The sequence below is a fragment of the Oncorhynchus tshawytscha genome, linkage group LG29 (genome assembly GCF_018296145.1).
Source record: "Oncorhynchus tshawytscha isolate Ot180627B linkage group LG29, Otsh_v2.0, whole genome shotgun sequence".
In the NCBI taxonomy this organism is placed as follows: Eukaryota; Metazoa; Chordata; class Actinopteri; order Salmoniformes; family Salmonidae; genus Oncorhynchus; species Oncorhynchus tshawytscha.
The window spans coordinates 10711888-10732589 of NC_056457.1; the positions used below are offsets into that span (position 1 = coordinate 10711888).

General features: G+C 42.0%; 3 protein-coding genes across 7 annotated transcripts; 2 read left to right on the plus strand and 1 right to left on the minus strand.

Moving 5' to 3' along the window:
* Positions 1–544: 544 nt before the first annotated feature.
* Positions 545–5219, plus strand: myl12.1 (myosin, light chain 12, genome duplicate 1). Its single transcript, XM_024393007.2, has 4 exons — positions 545–631; positions 1905–2108; positions 3272–3433; positions 4000–5219. The coding sequence occupies exons 2-4, from the start codon at positions 1925–1927 to the stop codon at positions 4170–4172; spliced, it is 519 nt and encodes a 172-aa protein (XP_024248775.1). The 5' UTR covers positions 545–631; positions 1905–1924; the 3' UTR covers positions 4173–5219.
* Positions 5220–5704: 485 nt separating this feature from the next.
* fastkd3 (FAST kinase domains 3) lies at positions 5705–9968 on the plus strand. 5 transcript variants are annotated; one of them, XM_024393004.2, is made up of 7 exons: positions 5705–5835; positions 6738–8230; positions 8359–8444; positions 8566–8740; positions 8848–8917; positions 9012–9126; positions 9287–9968. In XM_024393004.2, exons 2-7 carry the CDS (start codon positions 6772–6774, stop codon positions 9383–9385), a joined length of 2004 nt encoding a protein of 667 aa, XP_024248772.1. In that variant the 5' UTR covers positions 5705–5835; positions 6738–6771; the 3' UTR covers positions 9386–9968. The 5 variants fall into 5 exon arrangements, with proteins under 5 accessions (XP_024248772.1, XP_024248773.1, XP_024248771.1 ...); XM_024393005.2 differs by having other exon boundaries at positions 5732–5785; XM_024393003.2 differs by lacking the exon at positions 5705–5835 and adding an exon at positions 5864–6244.
* Positions 9695–14887, minus strand: LOC112227961 (charged multivesicular body protein 5). The gene is made up of 8 exons (XM_024393006.2): positions 14731–14887; positions 12084–12188; positions 11422–11468; positions 11154–11247; positions 10999–11070; positions 10732–10840; positions 10371–10486; positions 9695–10193 (listed from the first exon to the last, which is right to left on the minus strand). Exons 1-8 carry the CDS (start codon positions 14797–14799, stop codon positions 10143–10145), a joined length of 663 nt encoding a protein of 220 aa, XP_024248774.1. The 5' UTR covers positions 14800–14887; the 3' UTR covers positions 9695–10142.
* Between the last annotated feature and the right edge of the window lie 5815 nt (positions 14888–20702).

Consider the following 20702-nt stretch of genomic DNA (forward strand, 5'->3'; position numbering starts at 1 on the left):
TCTATCAATGTGCCCTTGAGCAAGGCACTTAACACTAATTTGCTCCAGTGCTGCCATACTACTATGGCTGACCTTGTGAAACAACACATTTCATGGCCTCTATCTGGTGTATGTGACAATAAAACATATTTTTGTTATATAATCATTGTATTTGGTAGGCTATATGTTTTGTATATTGAGGAAATCAGAGTTATAGTATAATAAAAATGGTGTCACCAAAGCATTGTTATCTTACTCATGATAAGGCACAGTAAGATGCATTTATTTTCTCCGTATTTGGGCATATCTCAAGAATGTTTACGTAGCAAAGGAGTGTTTTGAGGAAACCCCATTAACTTCAATGGAGGGTACACCCAAGTAAAACTGAACTGATTTACAAGCATTACATCAAGTTATGTATAGTCAAAGCAAAGTACATGAACTAAATATCAAAAATATATAATTGTTTTTTTTTATACTTAAAAAAAATAATTGAAATCAAATCAAAATGATTTAGAAATGATAAATTCCTCCCCATTTTCTGAAGTTAGTTTGGTCTGTAGTTCCTGTGCGGAAACATTTAAGGAAGTTAGGGCGGTGGTTGTGAGAGGGCAGCACGGGCTAACTGACTATCCAGCTTTTCGGGAATCAGGTAGCTAGGTCTAATATTTGCTTATTTGAACGTATAAGCGTTATTTCACTTGCTAATCCCACGCTACTATTGAAGTGTCGGCAGTACAGCTTGACATGTATACGCTACAATGGTTTTCATATGGAAGTATTTGTTTGCTGGATGATTTAGCTTTAGCTAGCGGAGTCAGCAGGATAGCTAAATAAGCTAACAGTCTGCTTGTTAACTGCCAAGATCACAGTATTTCGTGAAGGGGGAAAAAAGAAAATGCGGTTTTAGCAAGTTGAACTTGTTTTAAGTTGCATCGAAATCGCACGCTAGATACCTGTGTATTATAGCGAGATGTGCCAAAACAAAATACATTATCTACCTAGCGAGCATTCTGGCATTCGTGATGTTTTTATCGTCTCCTCAATGTCGCTAACGTCATCTTTCTCGTAACTTTATCATAGCCATTCCACATTTTGGTCAATTTAAATTTGTGCTGCATGTTCATTTCTACGATACTGCTTGCGTTGATAGTAGCAACAGCTGGCAGCAAGATTAATCTATTTTTATAGGCCCCATTGTCCATTCATGACGTAGTATGGCTAACTAAAAGTTGCCTTTTCACTCAATTCTTTCTCGAAGTATGGAATTTCAATTGGTGTTTGTAGATAGTTTATCGTACCGCTACTGGTATATGGTTAATGTTAGCTAACATCTATCAGATTGCATTTAAGTCTGAATTCAGTCACCTAGTATTGCGCAACCTCAAATTAGATCACTAAACCGGTCTTATCCTGTGCTGTTGCTATAATAGTTAGTCAATGCTGTGGACCACTGGCTCCATCTATTACTAGCTAGGTAGGAGGCATATTATTGAAGCAGTGGCCCTCCTCTCAGAATGAGGTTGTTGAACTTGCCAGAATTTCTCTCACGTCACTAGTTTTTCCTATCCTGTGTTAAGGGAACTAGAACAGCCTTCAACAGCAGTATAACATTTCCATTTATAGTGTAGTGAGGACACCTCTCCGGGGATTATTTTCCAGTCTGAATTAGATTAGCCCATAGCCAAGGGAAGCTGGGCGTAACTGGTCAAATCTTATTTTGGGTAATTGCATGAGCCAGGAACTGCTGCTCTCAATGTTTTTCATAATTTAAGTATCATAAGATGTTGCCCAAGGAACTGAGCTTCATTGACATCCAAACACTATTTCTAAGTCTGCTTTGAAATGGTAAATGTAAAGTGATTTGGGATATTACAGATCTGTGGCTGTGGACTTCAGGAATATGCTTTTTTTGACCCTTACAGGTAAACACACAACAGCCAAAATGTCGAGCAAACGGGCAAAGGGAAAGACCACCAAGAAGCGCCCCCAGCGTGCTACTAGCAATGTGTTCGCTATGTTTGACCAGTCTCAGATCCAGGAGTTCAAGGAGGCCTTCAACATGATTGACCAGAACCGTGATGGGTTTGTCGACAAGGAGGATCTGCATGACATGCTAGCCTCACTGGGTGGGTATCTTAGCTTATCCCAGAAACCCCCTTCTGCTGATCTGAAATCAGCCCGTTTTCTCTTGGACTTTATTTAATTCACTCAATTTGAAACAGAGGCACTGAATGATTTCCAGAGTGGTATACTATGACGCAAGCTAGATCTATTCAGGCTTTTATAAAGCTAGGCTGCTTCACATTCCAGGTCGGGCTTCATCCGTACTACGACTGGATATTGCTCGTCCGCCTGTCGTTAAACTCTAGCATGCTAGTTGAACGCCAAACTGTTGCTCTAAATTTTAAAAAAGTTCTCAAATTCAGCAGGGTATGAAATGGGGTTTTAAAAATGCCGTCTTGTTGCGTTGTGGCCATAAACATATGATCCAGAGATGTGTTTTGGAGCCTCTAACCCCGGCAATTTTACTGTTAAACTCGTGAGTACACTGGCTGCCAGTCTTGACTTGACTGGGAACTGCAGTCTGGTTGATTTCGGCTGTCAGTTTCCCTTTCGCAAAATGCTGTCGTGTGACATAGTTTGGAAAGCAAATACTCTAATATGATGGTTGTCTTATGACATTTGATAAAATATTCAATCATTAGTCTTCCTTAAATGAAGGATGATGACAGTCTTAATGAGCGGGAGGGTATCTGATGTCATTGGTCCTCCAACTTGTGACTCAGACACTTGATTCAGGAAAAATGGAGTTAGCTGTGAGTTAGCCTGCTTCGGAGCAGGTTAGTTGTGAAGGATTCATTGCCATAGAAATATACCTGGCTGAAAGGTGAGCCACATTCGTGGTACCGGTTATCCAGAGCTGACCGAAATTACCTCGCTAACTCCAACCTGATTTGAAGTATGGTGCTCGGGTATCTCTTGAGTGTTTATTAGGTTGTTAAGCTCCCCCTTCAATGGTTATCTTGATCAAGTGTTTGACAGAGTAAGGCAGAGCACCGAGTTGCCTCTTTTTTTTTTTATTGGGGTTGGGTGTGTTTTCCAGCTAGTGTTTCAATAGAATACCGGTCATGCATTAGTAAAGAGCAGGCCGTTTCCCATCAACATTCCCTACACCCTGTTCCCATTGTTTTTATACGCTTGAAACCATTTATGCCAATGTTGTAAAACGAAGTTACTGTTAACAGGAAGTTGCAGTCTGTTCTAATGTGGCACTTTAATTCTTTCTCAGGGAAGAACCCGTCTGATGAGTACCTGGAGGCTATGATGACTGAAGCTCCTGGGCCCATCAACTTCACCATGTTCCTCACCATGTTTGGTGAGAAGCTCAACGGCACGGACCCTGAGGACGTAATCAGAAATGCTTTTGCCTGCTTCGACGAAGAGGGTACAGGTAAGGTCTTTTGGGAAAAGTTTAGGGAATTAGCCCAATGGGAATGATGTCATGTTGGTCTCTGTGGCTGTATAGATAATGCTGATAATGGATGCCAGTGATGTGTAGAGAACAAAGTTCCTGAGTTGTTTGCTTTTCAAGATATCCCTAATCTCTGACTCAGCTGGATAGACTGGAATAGCTTTTGAGAGTAACAAGGGCTGTTTCAATAACAGCTGGACCTGTGGGTTAAACCATAGCTCCTAGGGGTTTAGGCTGAAATAAATATGAAATGGGTCCATATGGGAAATTCATGCTTACAAAAATACACACAGTACACTTTATTTCCTTGACAGGATCGTTACCCCAACTTGAGCGGGCTACATATTCCTTAAATGGATTGTAAATACAAAGATGCTTTCTGTGAACTTTGCTCAAATGTGTTCAGGTTGCTTTGTTTGCGCAGATCATTTCAGAAACAGCTGATGGGTTGGGTGTGACTCAACAAATACTTAACTCGTGCATACCCGCCTGGGGAAAGTACCATGGGCATTTTCGCATACCTGTCTGTCACCCTCTGTCCTCAGGTGTCATCCAGGAGGAATACCTCAGAGAGCTGCTAACCACCATGGGTGACCGCTTCACAGACGAGGAAGTGGACGAGCTCTTCAGGGAGGCACCCATTGACAAAAAGAGCAACTTCAACTATGTGGAGTTCACGCGCATCCTAAAACACGGAGCCAAGGATAAGGACGATTAAGACCACAACCATGACAGTCATATTATGGTTTCTCTCTGGGCCCCTCTTCTCCTTTACACCCAGCTAGACCATCTTGCTGCATGTCTCTGCTCTATAAAACCCATGTTAAGCCAGGTGAAACCACTGCTATCAACCATACCTGGGTCATTCCACCAATTCAATGCCTTTTGAAAAGTCTAACTTGGTAAAAGGAAACAATTTTCTGTCAAGGCCTCTTGTTCATCTTTAAGTTTTCCATATGTTAAATAAGCATTACTATAGTAACAGGGCTGATTATTTCCTCTTAAATCACATTTTCATTGGGAATGGAAGCTTGTGTGCAACAGGGAGAGGCAATTGAATGACAATTGTTTAAATCTGTGTCATAGGGTTGCTGTGTTATGCCCCACCCGTTCAATGTTTCTTTAGAAAATATTTAAAGAGTAATGGTTCAAATGAGCGTTCAGTTCACGTCACAGGGTTCACCTTAAATGAGGGACAAGTGTAAATTATTTACTAATCACATGAAATTAAAGTTCTTCAAATGACTGTCAAAGCAACAAAATAAATGGTGCTTTACAATGATGACATTTTGGTGTTAAGTGGGTTTTAAAAGTCGGTGTGTATGGCGGGACATGTCAAAATACTGATTCTTGGCACTTTAGTCTTCATATTAAAAACTCATTTATTATTCTCCATGTGGTCTATATTAAAGGGCACTTTTAAAATGCAATATTGGTCCACAAATTCGACTCAAATGATCAAAGGGACGTGAAAGGCACTCTTTTTGTGGAACGACCCAGCTGTGAGCTCCCATTTCAGCATTGCCAGATTTGAAATCTGTATTAGAAATGTGGCTAGCTGGTGATTGACTATCCAAACATGGTACTGGTCTGTGACGTCAAAATGATGGCAACTGCAACTCTACGCAAGTGCCTCAAATGGCCTGGTCTAGCTGAATTTTTACATTTGATAATAAATATAAGCTTTATAAATAAAGTATTCAACTTGTATTCTTGACCCTGTTTAAATGATTTGACTGTTGAAATAAACATTACGTTGTCTGAATGTGGATTTGTCTAGTATGCTGATGGTTCCCTTGTTCTGCTGTCTTCCTGTGCAACCCTGAGGCTGTTATGTCATGTCCCCCACATTACTCATTCCACCTAGTTTGTGTGGCCGTGCATGTCAAAGACTGAGCACCAGCTACTTTGAAAGGATTTGTTTTAAATGCCTACATACTGTTCAAATCAATGGGGGGGAAATATATATACAGTATCAATGCAATAAACCACGTTAATTCAGAGGAATCCGAGTAGTATGACCTCAACCTGATTTTTGCCTCTGAAGATAATGTAGGTCAAATCATCATGGGGGGTCCACCTTGAATGCGCAGTTAAACTTTTTCAGTTTACTTATCCCCATCGATACTTTTAGTCAATCAAGGATATGCAGGATTTGCTGAATAATTTGAAATATCACCAACACACTCGGTACAGTATTAGTTTGGTAACATGTAACAAATGGTTTACAGCGCGTTCTAGTGTCGTTGTAAAACAGATATACCCACCCTATTAGTTTACAACGGGGCCAATCACGAATGAGCACCTTCGTTACCGAACCACGCTTTACCGGTGGGTGGATTTTACTTTTTGTTTTGTCAGTGCGTCCTGTTCCACGAAAGGTAATCTGTACCTAGTACTCTTCTTGCGAACTGTTTAGTTTAATAAAGGAAATTTATAATTTCAATGCCTCCGTTCTGGGACATTGTCACGTTTAATAGTTACATATTGTATTGCCCATAATATAACATGAACTTCCGCTTTGCAGCTAGCTAGCTAAATTGTTCACTAGAATGGATACAGCCTTTGTCAGATTTGACTTTTCGTAGCAGGTTAGGATAATTAAGGTAGCAGGTTATGATAATTAACGTATTAGGTTAGGATAATTGTTAAGGTTATGAAAATGTTTGGGGTTATAGTTTGTTAAAAGGCAATACAGTATAAACTGTTGACGTTAATTTGACAATCTGTATCCCTTCTAGCCATGACTGCTAGCTAACACAAGGGCAAAATGACATTTTGTGCTCTCCGGTGGGTTGCACTGCATTAGTTCGCAAAATGCTGACATTTGAATGGATTTTCTTCATGTATGGCTAGGTCGTGGTATGCGTAGTTAGCATATGCTGCGTGCAGTCGCTGGTTTGATAACCACCAGCAAGCCAAGGTTACTTAATATTTTTTTATACCTTTTATTTAAGGTTTAGAAAAAATTCTTATTTTCAATGACGACCTGGGTTAACTGCCTTGTTCAGGGGCAGAACGACAGATGTTTAACGTGTCAGCTCTGGGATTCGATCTAGCAACCTTTCGGTTACTTGTCCAACGCTCTAACCACTACATCTAACCACTACCTGCCGCCCCACAATTAGCAAGCTAACATAAAAATGAATGGGACATTCCATGGAAACCATCTTGCTATCCATCTTACTGCGGTGATTATTGTCAACTGAAACCGCCCATTAGGTCAACTTAGTTACCAGAACTTTGTAGGCTTAGCTAACCATCTGCTCCTATGCTCATACAGGTTTGAACTGCCTCTTGAGTCCTGGAACAGAGCCATGGCTTTAAAGGTGATCAAGAGGCTTCAACTTCTCAGGCAGACAGGGGCACACCTCTGTCCTCCAGGCGAGCTGAGTCGCACCAGAATCCTGAGTGTTCCGATAGGGGAGCCCATGTGTGTGGCGTGTCTATGGACCTCAGCGGACCGCTGTATCCAGAGGCAGGGCTGTCGGAAACTCAGTCAGCCAGACTGTGGGAGGATGAGTTTGTCCACCATTACCAAGGACCCTTTCTACACCACTGGGTCAGTCAGCCTCCACAAAGACTCAGTCCCCAGGTTCTGTCTGAGTCAGCTGCACCGGCCCACTGATGCAGAGGAGAAGGCCTTCCATGACCGCCTGGTTAGCTGCTCTTCCTCCAGACAGGTGCTGAGACTCCTCCGCACGGTGGAGATTATGTCCGACACCATGGCAGCTGCAGCCCTGCACCGCGTGGCTGACATAGAGCAGGATGGCATCTCCCTGAAGGACCCCAAAGTGCTGGAAGAGGACACTCTCAGGGCCCTGTGCTGCCAGCTGGAGCGGGACTCTGGGCGTCTGACGGAGGCCGGGTTGGTTTCTGCCCTGCTGGCCTGCACACGCCTCTATGTGGACCCCTGGAGCACGCTGGTGGTTCGGCTGGTGTCAGAGAGCCAGGAGCGGCTGGACAGGGGCCAGATGAGCGTGGGCCAGCTGTGCACCCTGGGCCAGGCCCTGCTGGCCCTGGAGGGCCCTGGCTGTGGGATGCTGGAGCAGCTGATGGTGCAGTTACAGAGGCAGGGGCCTGGTCAGTGGAGCCTGGTAGAACTCACTGCAGTATACAGACTGCTGCAGGCTGGAGTAGGGGAGGAGGGTCGCTACCAGGACCTCCTAAACGCTATGCACACCTACACTGTGTCAGTCACCTCACGTATGGACCCCCCTGCTATCAGCAGTGTGCTTAGTGCTTTGGTGGTCCTGAACCAGACCCAGGCCATGCCCCTGGTTATTAGCTTGTGTAAGCAGGCGGTCAGGCACATACCCAACTTCAGAGACGAGGAGCTGGGTCTAGTGCTCGGGGCGCTCATGCACTTCGGCCACAGCGACCACTTCTTGGTGGAGGCCATGGAGAGGCATGTGCCCAAGATGACGTTCACGTCCCACCCAGAGACAGTGACCAAGGTGATGCAGTATTTTGGGCGTCGGAACATCCTGTCGCTGCCAGTGTTTGACGCGGTGGCAGAGAGCTTTGTGTACCGGGCAGACGAATACAGCACCAGCCAAGTGGCCAGGCAGATCATGCCGTTCGGGAAGCTGGGCTACCTGCCGCCCAACGCCGGGGAGGTGTTTCGGAAGGTGGAGGCCATCCTGCACGCACGCTTTTCTCACTTCCAGCCCCGGACACTCCTCAACCTGCTGCACTCCTGCATCCTGGTAGAGCGGTTCCCTGTTAACTTTGTGTCCAAGGTCTTCAACCGCTACTTCCTCCAGCAACTACAAGGTAATGCAGCCTTAGTAAATTAGCCCACGCTTATTTTACTACTCTCCATACTTATATCGGCACAGTTTATTTGGTTAATCAATTGCACGGCCTTTGATTAATACTTTTTAAATGAATTTGTATTCCAGAGCAAGGCTCAGGGGTTGACCGGATTGTTCTGGCACAACTGACCCAACTCTACATGACTGTGAAGCTTGAATGCCCTTTCTATGAGGTAGGCTAACGAGTTAGTACAAATCAATCATTCTAAGGATCGCATTGCAACTTCAACTGCAGTGTTGACATCCTAGCACACTATCCTCCGATTCACCCTTAACACCCTGTTTTAAACCCAGGGTCCGAGGCTCCTTCCTAAGTACCGTGTCAAGTCTTTCCTAACTCCTGGTCGGTCTCTGGAGACGCCGGTTGACGGACACCTCTACAACTATGTGAAAACTGGCCTGGTGGATCTACTAGGAGCCCGCACCTACTTCGCTTCCAGAGTCCTCACTCCATACTGCTACACGCTAGGTAACGTACAGACACAACACCGCTAACCTCTAATTCAAAGCTTCAGACATCCATATACTGAAAATGAAAGGTGCAAAGACAAATCCGGCCTCTGTTTGTCATTTCAGATGTGGAAATAAAGCTTGACGAGGAAGGATACGTATTGCCTGCCAGTCAAATCGATGATATCTACAAGAGGTATAAAACAATACATTTAAACCATGAAATTCATAAACATAGGTGATAAAATTGTTGTACTATAGCGATTTTATTCACTCTTGTGTACTTGCAGGATAGCAGTTTGCGTCGACGGCCACAAGAGGTTCACTGTGAACACAAGACAGCTGCTAGGGAAAGAGGCCATCAAGCAGCGGCACCTGAGGCTTCTGGGATACGAAGTTGTTCAGGTCAGAAATTCACTGCAACCTTTGTTCTGTTTTCCATCTGCTGTAAATTCTGATTTCAGCCCCTCTGCTAATGTTCTGTCAAGAGCATATCTGTATTCACTCGGATCTTCTGTTTTTGCTCTGTACTCCATTTGTTACTAATAGTCTTTTGTTTTTTCAGATTCCTTACTATGAATTTGAAAATCTTTGGAACAAGACTGAGGTTGTTGAATACCTTCACAAGAAGATCTTCCCCCTCAGCTATAGGCTCAGTTGGTGATGACCGTCTCAAACAAGGGCTTTGTTGCTGTGGTTGTCATAAAACTATACAGTTTGGGCACTGTGTTTTTGTAAGAGTCTGTATCAGGGCTCTCCAAACCTGATTCTGGAGAGCTACCTTCCTGTAGGTTTTCACTTCAACCCCAGTTGTAACTTACCTGATTCAGCTTATTAACAAGCTAATTATTAGAATCAGTGAAAATCTAGAGGACAGTAGTTCTCCAGGAACAGGTTTGGAGAGCCCTCGTCTAAATGCTCCATTGTCCAACATTTGTACACAAAGAGAAAGCATATCATTCAACTACATGAATACTTTCAGAAATGTATTTATTGCTTTTGAGCGATTGTAATTCTACACGCTACTAGTGTTCTATTGTATAATTAAATGACTTATTTAGTCCTGTCTCCTTCCTTTGTTTAAAAAAAAACATATGCCTGATTTATAACTAATCCACCATTACCATCTTTTGAAATATATTATATTTATTGGTAGTTGGCAACACAGTGCTGCAGGAGAAGTTAAAACCAAATACCAAGAAACAACTTGGGAGAAAAAAAAAACATTTGTTCATACGATCAAGAATTAATAGCATAGCTGATGCATCACCATGGATTCTCTTCAAAAGCTAAGGTGGGTTGAGTCTTGTTTACCACCACGTAATAATGCATCAGTCGAATATACATTGTAAAAACGCTATGATACATTAAAAAAAAACAGTTGGGAGAATTGCCATTGGTTCATGCCTGCTGTCTATCCATTATGTGGCAGGGATCTGTGGTAGTCCAAATTCATCCACTAGAACTCCATCCTGAAAAACATATGCACAATAAATGACATTTTATTAGGAAACATCTAAATGAGATCATAGAAGCGTCTTCAATGCAATTTCCTAAAAAACAAACAACCCTTTGAACAAGGCAGCTGTACTGGTAACAGTTATGTTTGCCAGTGATCCACTACCAAACATGGTCAGAGAGATATGTACCCGGTTTGTTGCTCTGTCACTGGGTATTCCTTCTGGGATGGAGGGGGCAGTGCTGGCCTCATCCAGGTAGGAGCTGTCATCATCTAGCAGCAGCTCATCTCCCAGGGCATCCAGCTCTGGGAACATGCACAGTTATTACATGCATCCTATTGATGTAAGGACTTTATTGACTGCTGTTGTATCACTGGGCTGGAGTGAACAAAACTTCTCTGTAGTGTGGTGAGAAATTATGCCATCTATTGATATATAGCAGTGTTTTAATATAGATCTAGTCTGTACTGGAGCAAAACCAACTGTTGTAACATAATAGTGTCAGTGTATTGTCTTCCTTGTGGCTGTGTCATACTCTCACAGTACTGACCTGCTTCCAGGTCATCGTCATCGATCTCTGGCGTCCCGTAGCTTCTGCTCATCGCCTCCTGCACCTCGTTGGCGTCCTCCATCATGTCCTCCAGCTGGTCCTGGAGATCCTGCATCAGGAACACAAAGAGCTCTTAACCCAAACGTCTGACATTCTCATTACCCAATGGGCCATCCTCACTGAAACCCCACATTCACTTAACCTGGGTGAACACAAACCAGATAACTTGAATATATTGAGTAGCCAAATAGAAGACAACCGGCTTACCTCAATCTGATCGATCTTCACATTCTTGTATGCTGCCTTCATCTCTTTGGCTCCAATTTTCATAGCATCCACCTATAATGCAATGTCAGACAGGTTTACCCAGAGAACTATGACAGTAAATTTTAAGTGCTACAGTCATTACTGATCCATCTTACGGTTGTTTTTGTGTCTTTGAGAGTTTGTATTGTGTAGTTGGCCTGTTCCATGTTGAAGGACTGCTGTGTGAGGTTATCTCTCTGGCCCTCATACCTGAAAAACATCACAATTCAAATGATAACCTCTATTAATTAAGACGTTATGATGTGCTCATGTGACTATGGTTTACAGCTCACTATGTGGTTCATCATTGTGATACTGTGACGTTGGTCCTGACTGATTGGAGGCGTTTCAGGCATTGGCAGACTGCTTTCATAAGTGACTCACATTCTCTTCTGCTTCAGCACTCTCATTGCCTTCTGCTTGACCATGTTCTGATGAAAACATAACCAGGAAACATCATTTACACAACATCAAGCATAAATACTGGTATACTGTACATTTATAATGTTCCAAACAAGTGGAACTGTAGAGGGAGGATGCACACTATTTTGATTAAAATAGGCTATATGTCCCAAATTATTGCACAACTTATAGCTGAATATGATCCACTAGTGCTAGCGATCCTCAGGAACAACCACACAAACGTGACAGAGGAAAGAAAGGGCAACTAACGATGTAATGGAATGATGCAAAATGTAAGGAAACTGACACTACGGGTATAACACGATACAAATTGTAAACACTCAAATTAGTATGATATGTTACATCATATATTTTTCAAATTCATAAAATATTGTACTTTTTTCAAATTCGTAACATATAATATGAATTGTAATTAGTAACATCTCGTACAAAATGGGTGATGAAAATCCACAAACTAATACATACCATACTAAATGTAACATATCATACTAAATGGCATTTATCGGATTTACGTACATAATAATACAAAATGCTCAGAGACCAGGTTGGTATAATAAACGACTGACTGGTAAACATATCTACTATCCCAGTCTGCTTCACTCAGTGCAGGCCTTCACGCTTACCTTTGAAGGACCGTCTCTCATCTTCTTCATCTGATCCTTGTACTTGACCAGTTCAACATCTAGTCTGGCAATCTTCTTGTCAACAGACTCCGCTCGTGAGTCAACCTTAAGAAGAGAGAAAGAGTAACGAGTTAGCCAGGCAGACTCTTTTCATAACATATAGGTGCTTTTAGCAACGCGGGTGTATTTGCATACAATAGCGTTGCTTTCAATTGTATTGGGTTGCACGAAAAAACTGTGCGAAGCCTGAAGTTAAATACAATAACATTTCCAGTTACTGTGCCGGTGGGCAGGACGGTTGGTCATTACGATGGAGGGAATTTGAGTCAAAATATCTAAAGGATCTTATTATTAAACAGACTTTCCGAACGTGGGTCTGTGTAGGAAAAAGTTTAGAAAGGATCCTTGGGATATCCCAACTCTGACGTCACACCATTGAAGTGGACATTTTTAAATGGGTTTTGTTGGGTTAGATAAGGATTAAAGGGGTTAGGGTAGGGACGTCCCAAGGAACCCAGATAACAATAACCCAGGGTTTCCCAAACTCTGTCCTCGGGACCCCAAGGGGTGCACGTTTTGGTTTCTGCCTTAGCACTACACAGCCGATTCAAATAATCATCAAGCTTTGATAATTTGAGTCAGCTGTTTAGTGTTAGTGTAAAAACCAAAACGTGCACCCCTTGGGGTCCCTAGAAACAGTTTAGGAAATGCTGTACTAACCTGTTGTAGACCCACTTCCTCTCTGCTTACCTCATGTCAAAATTAAAAAAAGTCCCCCAAAAGTGATTTGTTTTTTGTCCACATATGGCTTGTGCAGGACTTATTTTGACATGAGGTAAGCAGAGACCCACGTTTAGAAAGTCTTTAATAATACTATCCCTTAGATATTTTGTCAATTCCCCCCCCCATCATAATGAACGCACAGTAAGTTGAAATGGAATTATAAAGCAACGTTATTGTATGTTAATATACCCCCGTTGCCAAAAGCAGTGCATTCGGAAACTACTCAGACCCCTTGACTTTTTCCACATTTTGTTACATTACAGCCTTATTCTAAAATGGATTAAAATGAAGAAAAAAAATCCTCAGCAATCTACACACACAATATCCCATAATGACGAAGTAAAAACATATCCATTTTTTTTTACTTTTGCAAATAAATAAAACAGAAATACCTTATTTACATAGATATTCAGACCCTTTGCTATGAGACTCAAAATTGCACTCAGGTACATCCTGTTTCCATTGATCATCCTTGAGATGTTTCTACAACTTGATTCGAGTCCACCTGTGGTAAATTCAATTGATTGGACATGATTTGGAAAGGCACACAACTGTCTATACAAAGGTCCCACAGTTGACAGGTCAGAGCAAAAACCAAGCTATGAGGTCGAAGGAATTGTCTGTTGAGACAGGATTGTGTCGAGGCACAGATCTGGGGAAGGGTATCAAAACCTTTCTGCAGCATTGATGGTTCAAGAACACAGTGGTCGAAGTTTGGAACCACCAAGACTCTTCCTAGAGCTGGCCGCCCGGCCAAACTGAGCAATCGGGAGAGAAGGACCGTGGTCAGGAAGGTGACCAAGAACCTGATGGTCATTGACAGAGCTCTAGAGTTCCTCAGTGGAGATGGAAGAAACTTCCAGAAGTACAACCATCTCTGCAGCACTCCACCAATCCGGCCTTTATGATAGATTGGCCAGACTGAAGCCACTCCTCAGTAAAAGGCATATGGTGGCCTGCTTGGAGTTTGCCAAAAGGCAACTAAAGAGAAACAAGATTCTCTGGTCTGATGAAACCAAGATTGAACTCTTTGGCCTGAATGCCAAGCGTCACGTCTGGAGGAAACCTGGCACCATCCCTACGGTGAAGCATGGTGGTGGCGGTATTATGCTGTGGGGATGTTATTCAGAGGCAGAGGGGACGATTTAATTCATTTTAGAATAAGGCTGTAACATAACAAAATGTTAAAAGTCAAGGGGTCTGAATGCATTCCGAATGCGCTGTACCTCAACTCTTTTGTTTGAGTCTGAAGTCATTGTAATAACATTTTGTGGTATCAGAAGTTATTAAAATACATGTATCAGTTATTATAATAATCATACCTTCTATTTTTACCTTCAATGGCACTAGCTAAATAGCCTTGTTCAAACCTGTAAAACTGGTTGGTTGGAAAAACACCTTTTAGCCAGTGGTTCCCAACCTTGTTTCGGTGACTCTACCACCAAATGAATTTGGCGCTGCCCCGAGTACCCCTGAAGTACCCCCTCATGTGCATTTGACCAAAAGGGCTTTGGTCTCATGAGTCTTCAGTACCCCTGGTTGGGAATCATTGTTTTAGCCTACAGTGGAAAACCAACATCACCTTACTGTACTTTTGTCAACTGGTCATCTAGATAATTAGGCAAGTTAGCTTAGTAACTACGACAATATTACAATGCTAATCAAACTAACTTACAACACCACGCTGAAAAGTACGTAGCTAAACAGTATTCTATAAGCTATAGGTATCAAATGGGCTGTCATGCAGGACAACTCTCCCATTATTTCTAGATCAATCAGATGTCAGCTAGCTAGCCAGCAAGCAAAGTTCTTTTGTTTGTTTGTCAAAGACACTGCTCTGATTAAGTTATTTCCATATACTTACATTTCCTATACAGTCCGTTAGATTTGGTGGGGGTCCCTTCGGTTTTCCGCGACCAAAAATACGGTTCATTCTGAAATAAATAACCAATAACTCAAAACAACAAAGAATCTATCTGCCCGTCAAAAAAATAAGGCAAACCCGGAAGCAACATTGAGCTGACGTCACATGATTGAATTTACTTCTACAAAAATCTTCCACCGCCCTAAGGCAGGAATGTGGTGCTAAATATTATTTTATTTAGTTACATTCTCAAGTCATGTCGTTTATAACAAACACTTAAAGACGAACATATAGAAATCAATCAAGAAATGTGCAATCTTTGTATTTATTTTTGCCATATCACCATCTGCTGGATGGTTGATTGAGTAGTACATGTGCAGCATAAAATAGACTAGGCCTGCTAAATATATATGTTAGGAAATTTAACAGATTAAAATGTAAGGATAAATAGATGAATAACAATAAAACATGTTGAAATTAACAAACAAAAAGTTGTTTTTAATTGAGAAAAGATAGCAATACAATAGTTGTTATTCAGTATAGGCTACATCATGTTACCTGATGAAATTGCTGTACAATAGGATCTTGTTGCCATCTAATGCACATTCAAATGTCATAATCAACACTGCAGAGCTCTCCCTGTCCTCTGCCGTGCCCTGATTGTAATTACTGCTGAAGATATCTGGTTATGTGCATGTACACCCTGGTCCATCTACTGTTGCTAGCCCCAACTCTGACTTTAGCTCTGATATCTGCTCCACGGATTTCTGCTCTCGTAAAAGCCTGGGTTTTCCGCAACTTAACACAAGAAGCTTATTACCTCAAATGGATCAATTGAAAGTGTGGGTTCACATCTCAAATCCAGACGTGTTGGTCATTACTGAGACGTGGTTAAGAAAGAGTGTTTTGAACACTGATGTTAACCTTTCTGGTTATAACCTTTTTGGGAAAGACAGATCTTCCTAAGGTGGTGGAGTTGCAATCTTTACCAAGGAACGCTGTCAGTGCTCGGTTGTCTCCACCAAGTCTGTTTCCAAACAATTTAATTTGCTGGTTTTAAGCATTGCACTTTCAAATAGCTCTTTGTTGACTGTTGCTAAGTGTTATTGTATCAGTATAACTTTAGACCGTCCTCTCGCCCATACCCAGGGACCCTCTGCACACATCAACAACATTCACCCACGAAGCATCGTTACCCATCGCTCCACAAAAGCCACAGCCCTTGCAGAGCAAGGGGAACCACTACTTCAAGGTCTCAGAGCAAGTGACATCACCGATTGAAATGACACTAGCGCGCACCGCTAACTATCTAGCCATTTCACATCCGTTACATTATCATCAACCATCAGCACCGGCCTGTACCCTAAATGCCCTAAGCTCTCTCCTGGCCCCTTACACTAAGTCTGAATATGTCCTGTTAGGTGACATAAACTGGGACTTGCTTATATTACCTGACCAAGTCCTAAAGCAATGGAACTCCCTAAATCTTTCTCAGATTATTACCAATCCCACAAGGTTTGACTCCAAACACCCAGAAAACGCTACTCTCCTTGATGGTATCCTCACAAATAATCCTAATAGGTATCAGTCTGGTGTTTTCTGTAATGACCTTAGTGATCACTGTTTTACAGCCTGTGTTCATAATGGCTGCTCAGCGAAACGACCTGTCCTGATTTGTCATTGGCACTTGCTAAAAAACTTTAATGAGAAAGCCTTCCTTCATGACCTGGCCTCTGTAAATTGGTATAGAATCACCTTGATCCCCTCTTTCGAATACTCTCTGACCTTCTTTTTTGATATTTTCAGTGGTACTGTTATCAAACATTGCCCCATAAATAACAATTGAATTAAAAACAGGTTCTGCCCCTGGTTCGACCGTGATCTGGCAAAGTTACTTCACCTCAAGAATTACATTTGGGGAAAGGCTGACTGGCTCTCGTTCAGGTAAATGAGAAATAAGTGCACTCAGGCTATCTGGAAGGCCAAAGTTAGTTACTTTAAGGAGCAAGTCTTTCTCTGTGGGTCTAACCCCAAGACGTTTTGGAAAATGGTTAAATACCTGAAGAATAAACCCTTCTCCTCACAGCTGCCCATGTCCCTTAATGTTGATTATGTGATTGTTAACGATAAGGGGCACATGCCTGAGCTCTTAAATCACCACTTCAGGATTCCTATTTGACTCAGCCATGCCTCCTTGCCTGTCCAACATTTCCTAATCTCCCTCTTTTCCCCCTGCCCTGCTACAAAGTTTCTCCCTGCAGGCGGTCACTGAGTCTGAGGTGCTAAAGGACCTCCTTAAACTTGACCCCCAAAAATCATCTGGGTCAGATGGTTTAGACCCTTTCTTCTGTAAGGTTACTGCCCCTATCATCAGCAAGCATATCTCTGACCTTTTTAACCTGTATCTCCTCTCTTGGGAGGTTCCCATTGCTTGAAAGGCAGCCACGATGTATCCTTTATTTGAAGGGGGAGATCAAGCTCATCCTAATTTTTGGTGTATACACCTATTTCTATTTTGCCCTGTTTGGAAAAAACTGTGAAAAAAAGTTGGAAAAACTTAGCGATAATCAACTGACTGCCTTTCTTGAGGTCTATAGTATTCTCTCTGGTATGCAATCTGGTTTCTGCTAAGGTTATGGATGTTTGACGGTAACTTTAAAGGTCCTAAATGATGTCACCATTGCCCTTGATTCTAAGCAATGTTGTGCTGCTAGTTTTATTGACTTGGCCAAAGCTTTTGATACAGTAGACCCTTCAATTCTTGTGGGCCGGCTAAGGAGTATTGGTGTCTTTGAGGGGTCTTTAGCCTGGTTTGCCAGCTACCTCTCTCAAAGAGTGCAGTGTATAAAGTCAGAATATCTGCTGTCTCAGCCATTGCCTGTCACTAAGGGAGTACACCAAGGCTCGATCCTAGACCCCATGCTCTTCTCAATTTACATCAACAACATAGCTGAGGCAGTAGGAAGCTCTCTCATCCATTTATATTCAGATGATACAGTCTTATACTCAGCTGGCCCCTCACCAGATTTTGTGTTAAACCCTCTACAACAAAGCTTTCTTAGTATCCAACAAGCTTTCTCTACCCTTAACCTTGTTCTGAACACCTCCAAAACAAAGGTAATGTGTTTGGTAAGAAGAATGCCCCTTTCCTCACCGGTGGGATTGCTACCTCTGAGGGTTTAGAGCTAGAGGTAGTCACATCACACAAGTACTTGGGAGTAGGCTAAGGTTTACAGAGATGTAATTTATAGATCGACAGGTAAGGATGCAGTCGAGCGACTAGACGTTCTTTACCATTCGACTATCAGATTTGCCACCAATGCTCCTTATAGGACACATCACTGCACTCTATACTCCTCTGTAAACCGGTCATCTCTGTGTACCCGTCGCAAGACCCACTGGTTGATGCTTATTTCTAAAACCCTCTTAGGCCTCACTCCCCCCATCTGAGATACCTACTGCAGCCCTCCTCCTCCACATGCAACACAAGCTCTGCCAGTCACATTTTGTTAAAGGTCCCCAACGCACACACATCCCTGGGTCGCTCCTCTTTTCAGTTCGCTGCAGCTAGTGACTGGAATGAGCTGCAACAAACACTCAAACTGGGTAGTTTTATCTCCATCTCTTCATTCAAAGACTCAATCATGGACACTCTTACTGACAGTTGTGGCTGTTTTACGTGATGTATTGTTTTCTCTGTCTTCTTGCCCTTTGTGCTGTTGTCTGTGCCCAATAATCTTTGTACCATGATTTGTGCTGCTACCATGTTGTGCTGCTGCCAAGTTGTGTTGCTACCATGCTGTGTTATGTGTTGCTGCCATTCTATGTTGTCGTCTTAGGTCTCTCTTTATGTAGTGGTGTGGTGTCTCTCTTGCCAGGATATGTGTTTTGTCCGATATTTAAAAAAAAAAAAATGTATTTTTACAGTTTTTGACCCCAAAACACACAAAATATTACACATCTCTTGCAAAACCAAACACTTCATTCAAAAACTATTTTAACTCTTCTCAAAGTTGTGTTTTTACATCAAAACTCTACACACAAACCATCAAATGATTAGCTCTTATGCACACCAACTGCACACGGATGTGACAAATGTAAAACACTACTATCTTGTGTCTTCTGCATGTTCAGTGTGCAGTGGAGTCCACGGCAGTTTGTCATGGCACTCACACGTACATGTATATGCACAAATATATACAGTATGTATGCATATTCAGTATATATTTACACTATAAACAGACATGCAAGTGGGGAAAAAATGTGATGTATTTCTTTCTCAAAACATTGTATTTTCATCCGGATTTCGGGATGAACAGTAACAGACAAAATAAATACAGTAGAAGATAAACAAATAGGCTTGTCCTACCTCTTGTCCTTGTCCTCTTCCCCTCGTCCTTATCCTCTTCCCCCTTGTCCTTGTCCTCCTCCTTTCCCTTGTCCTCGTCCTTGTCCTCTTCCTCCTCCTTGTCCTCGTCCCCCTCATACTCTCATACACTCATACACTCATACACTCCTCTTCCTCTAACTCTCTCTCCAAAATTGGCCTCCATTGTTGTCCAAACCAAGAAAGCCAACCTGAAGCCTATTTATAGTGCTCAAGCTCTGATTTCTAAGTGAAGAAAATAGCTATGTGTTTTCACACGTGAGCACTGGGTGTAGGCAATAGGTAAATGAGTGTGGCATTTGGAATAGCAGTTTCCCAAACGAAACACAAGGCCTGTTAGTTTTGAATGATGTGTCTAATGTAGAGAACTGTGTATAGTGTTTTTCAAAAATAGCAGAGATCAACGAGAGCAGTATCTACTATTAATATATCACAAGGTTTGTGAGGAGTGTCAGAAAATAAAAGACTGTTAGTTACTTGATGAAGAAACTCACATTGTAAGAAGTGTTCTCTAGTCTTGGGCTCTGGAGGCAGTAAGATATCCACTGAATTTACTACAGAAACAGACATTCACAGAGAGAGAGAGAGAATATTATCAGCATACCATAATGTACATGTATAAAGTGATGACTATAGGACCTCTGATTGGTCTAAACTAGGTGTCCTTAGACTATGTATTGTGTTAGTATTATTGTCAACTCACCTGTGGTGGAGATCTTGGTCCATTCTCTTTTAAGAACGTTTTCTAGTTTCTCTCTGACATCAGAAACAGCATTATTCACACCTCCAAAGTACCAAGGAGGGCAGATAATGATGCTGGGTAAGTCTGAAGAGACACTGGGACTGGAGAGGGACTGTTAACTCTTGAGAGAGTGTGAGAGACTGAGAGAATGAGAGAGAGAGAGCAGATCATTTACACAATGTTTTTGTGATAATTTGTTTTGTATTAATGTCAGAAAACATGAATACTGATATGGAGAATAAAGTATAATTGACTAAATGCATACAGTTGAAGTCGGGAGTTTACATACACCTTAACCAAATACATTTAAACTCATTTTTTTATTTTATTTTTCACAATTCCTGATATTTAATCCTCGTAAAAATTCCCTGTTTTAGGTTAGTTAGGATCACCACTTTATTTTAAGAATGTGAAATGTCAGAATAATAGTAGAGAGAATGATTGCTTTCAGCTTTTATTTCTTTCATCACATTCCCAGTGGTTCTGAAGTTTACATACACTCAATTAGTATTTGCTAGTATTGCCTTTAAATTGTTTAACTTGGGTCAAATGTTTTGGGTAGCCTTCCACAAGCTTCCCACAATACGTTGGGTGAATTTTGCCCATTCCTCCTGACAGAGCTGTTGTAACTGAGTCAGATTTATAGGCCTCCTTGCTCGCACACGCTTTTTCAGTTCTGCCCACACATTTTCTATAGAATTGAGGTCAGGGCTTTGTGATGGCCACTCCAATACCTTGACTTTGTTGTCCTTAAGCCATTTTGCCACAAATTTGGAAGTATGCTTGGGGTCATTGTCCATTTGGAAGACCCATTTGCGACCAAGATTTAACTTCCTGACTGAT

Excerpts from the sequence above, each read along its gene's own strand:
- LOC112227961 (XM_024393006.2), bottom strand. The coding sequence starts at position 14,799 with ATGAACCGTATTTTTGGTCGCGGAAAACCGAAGGGACCCCCACCAAAT. Across the intron at positions 11,248-11,421 it reads GTGCTGAAGCAGAAGAGAAT|GTATGAGGGCCAGAGAGATA; the intron begins GTGAGTCACTTA and ends GATGTTTTTCAG. Across the intron at positions 10,194-10,370 it reads GTGACAGAGCAACAAACCGG|GATGGAGTTCTAGTGGATGA; the intron begins GTACATATCTCT and ends TATGTTTTTCAG.
- myl12.1 (XM_024393007.2), top strand. The coding sequence starts at position 1,925 with ATGTCGAGCAAACGGGCAAAGGGAAAGACCACCAAGAAGCGCCCCCAG. Across the intron at positions 2,109-3,271 it reads TGACATGCTAGCCTCACTGG|GGAAGAACCCGTCTGATGAG; the intron begins GTGGGTATCTTA and ends ATTCTTTCTCAG. Across the intron at positions 3,434-3,999 it reads CTTCGACGAAGAGGGTACAG|GTGTCATCCAGGAGGAATAC; the intron begins GTAAGGTCTTTT and ends CTCTGTCCTCAG.
- fastkd3 (XM_024393002.2), top strand. The coding sequence starts at position 6,334 with ATGCTGCGTGCAGTCGCTGGTTTGATAACCACCAGCAAGCCAAG. Across the intron at positions 8,445-8,565 it reads TTGAATGCCCTTTCTATGAG|GGTCCGAGGCTCCTTCCTAA; the intron begins GTAGGCTAACGA and ends TTTTAAACCCAG. Across the intron at positions 8,741-8,847 it reads TCCATACTGCTACACGCTAG|ATGTGGAAATAAAGCTTGAC; the intron begins GTAACGTACAGA and ends TTGTCATTTCAG.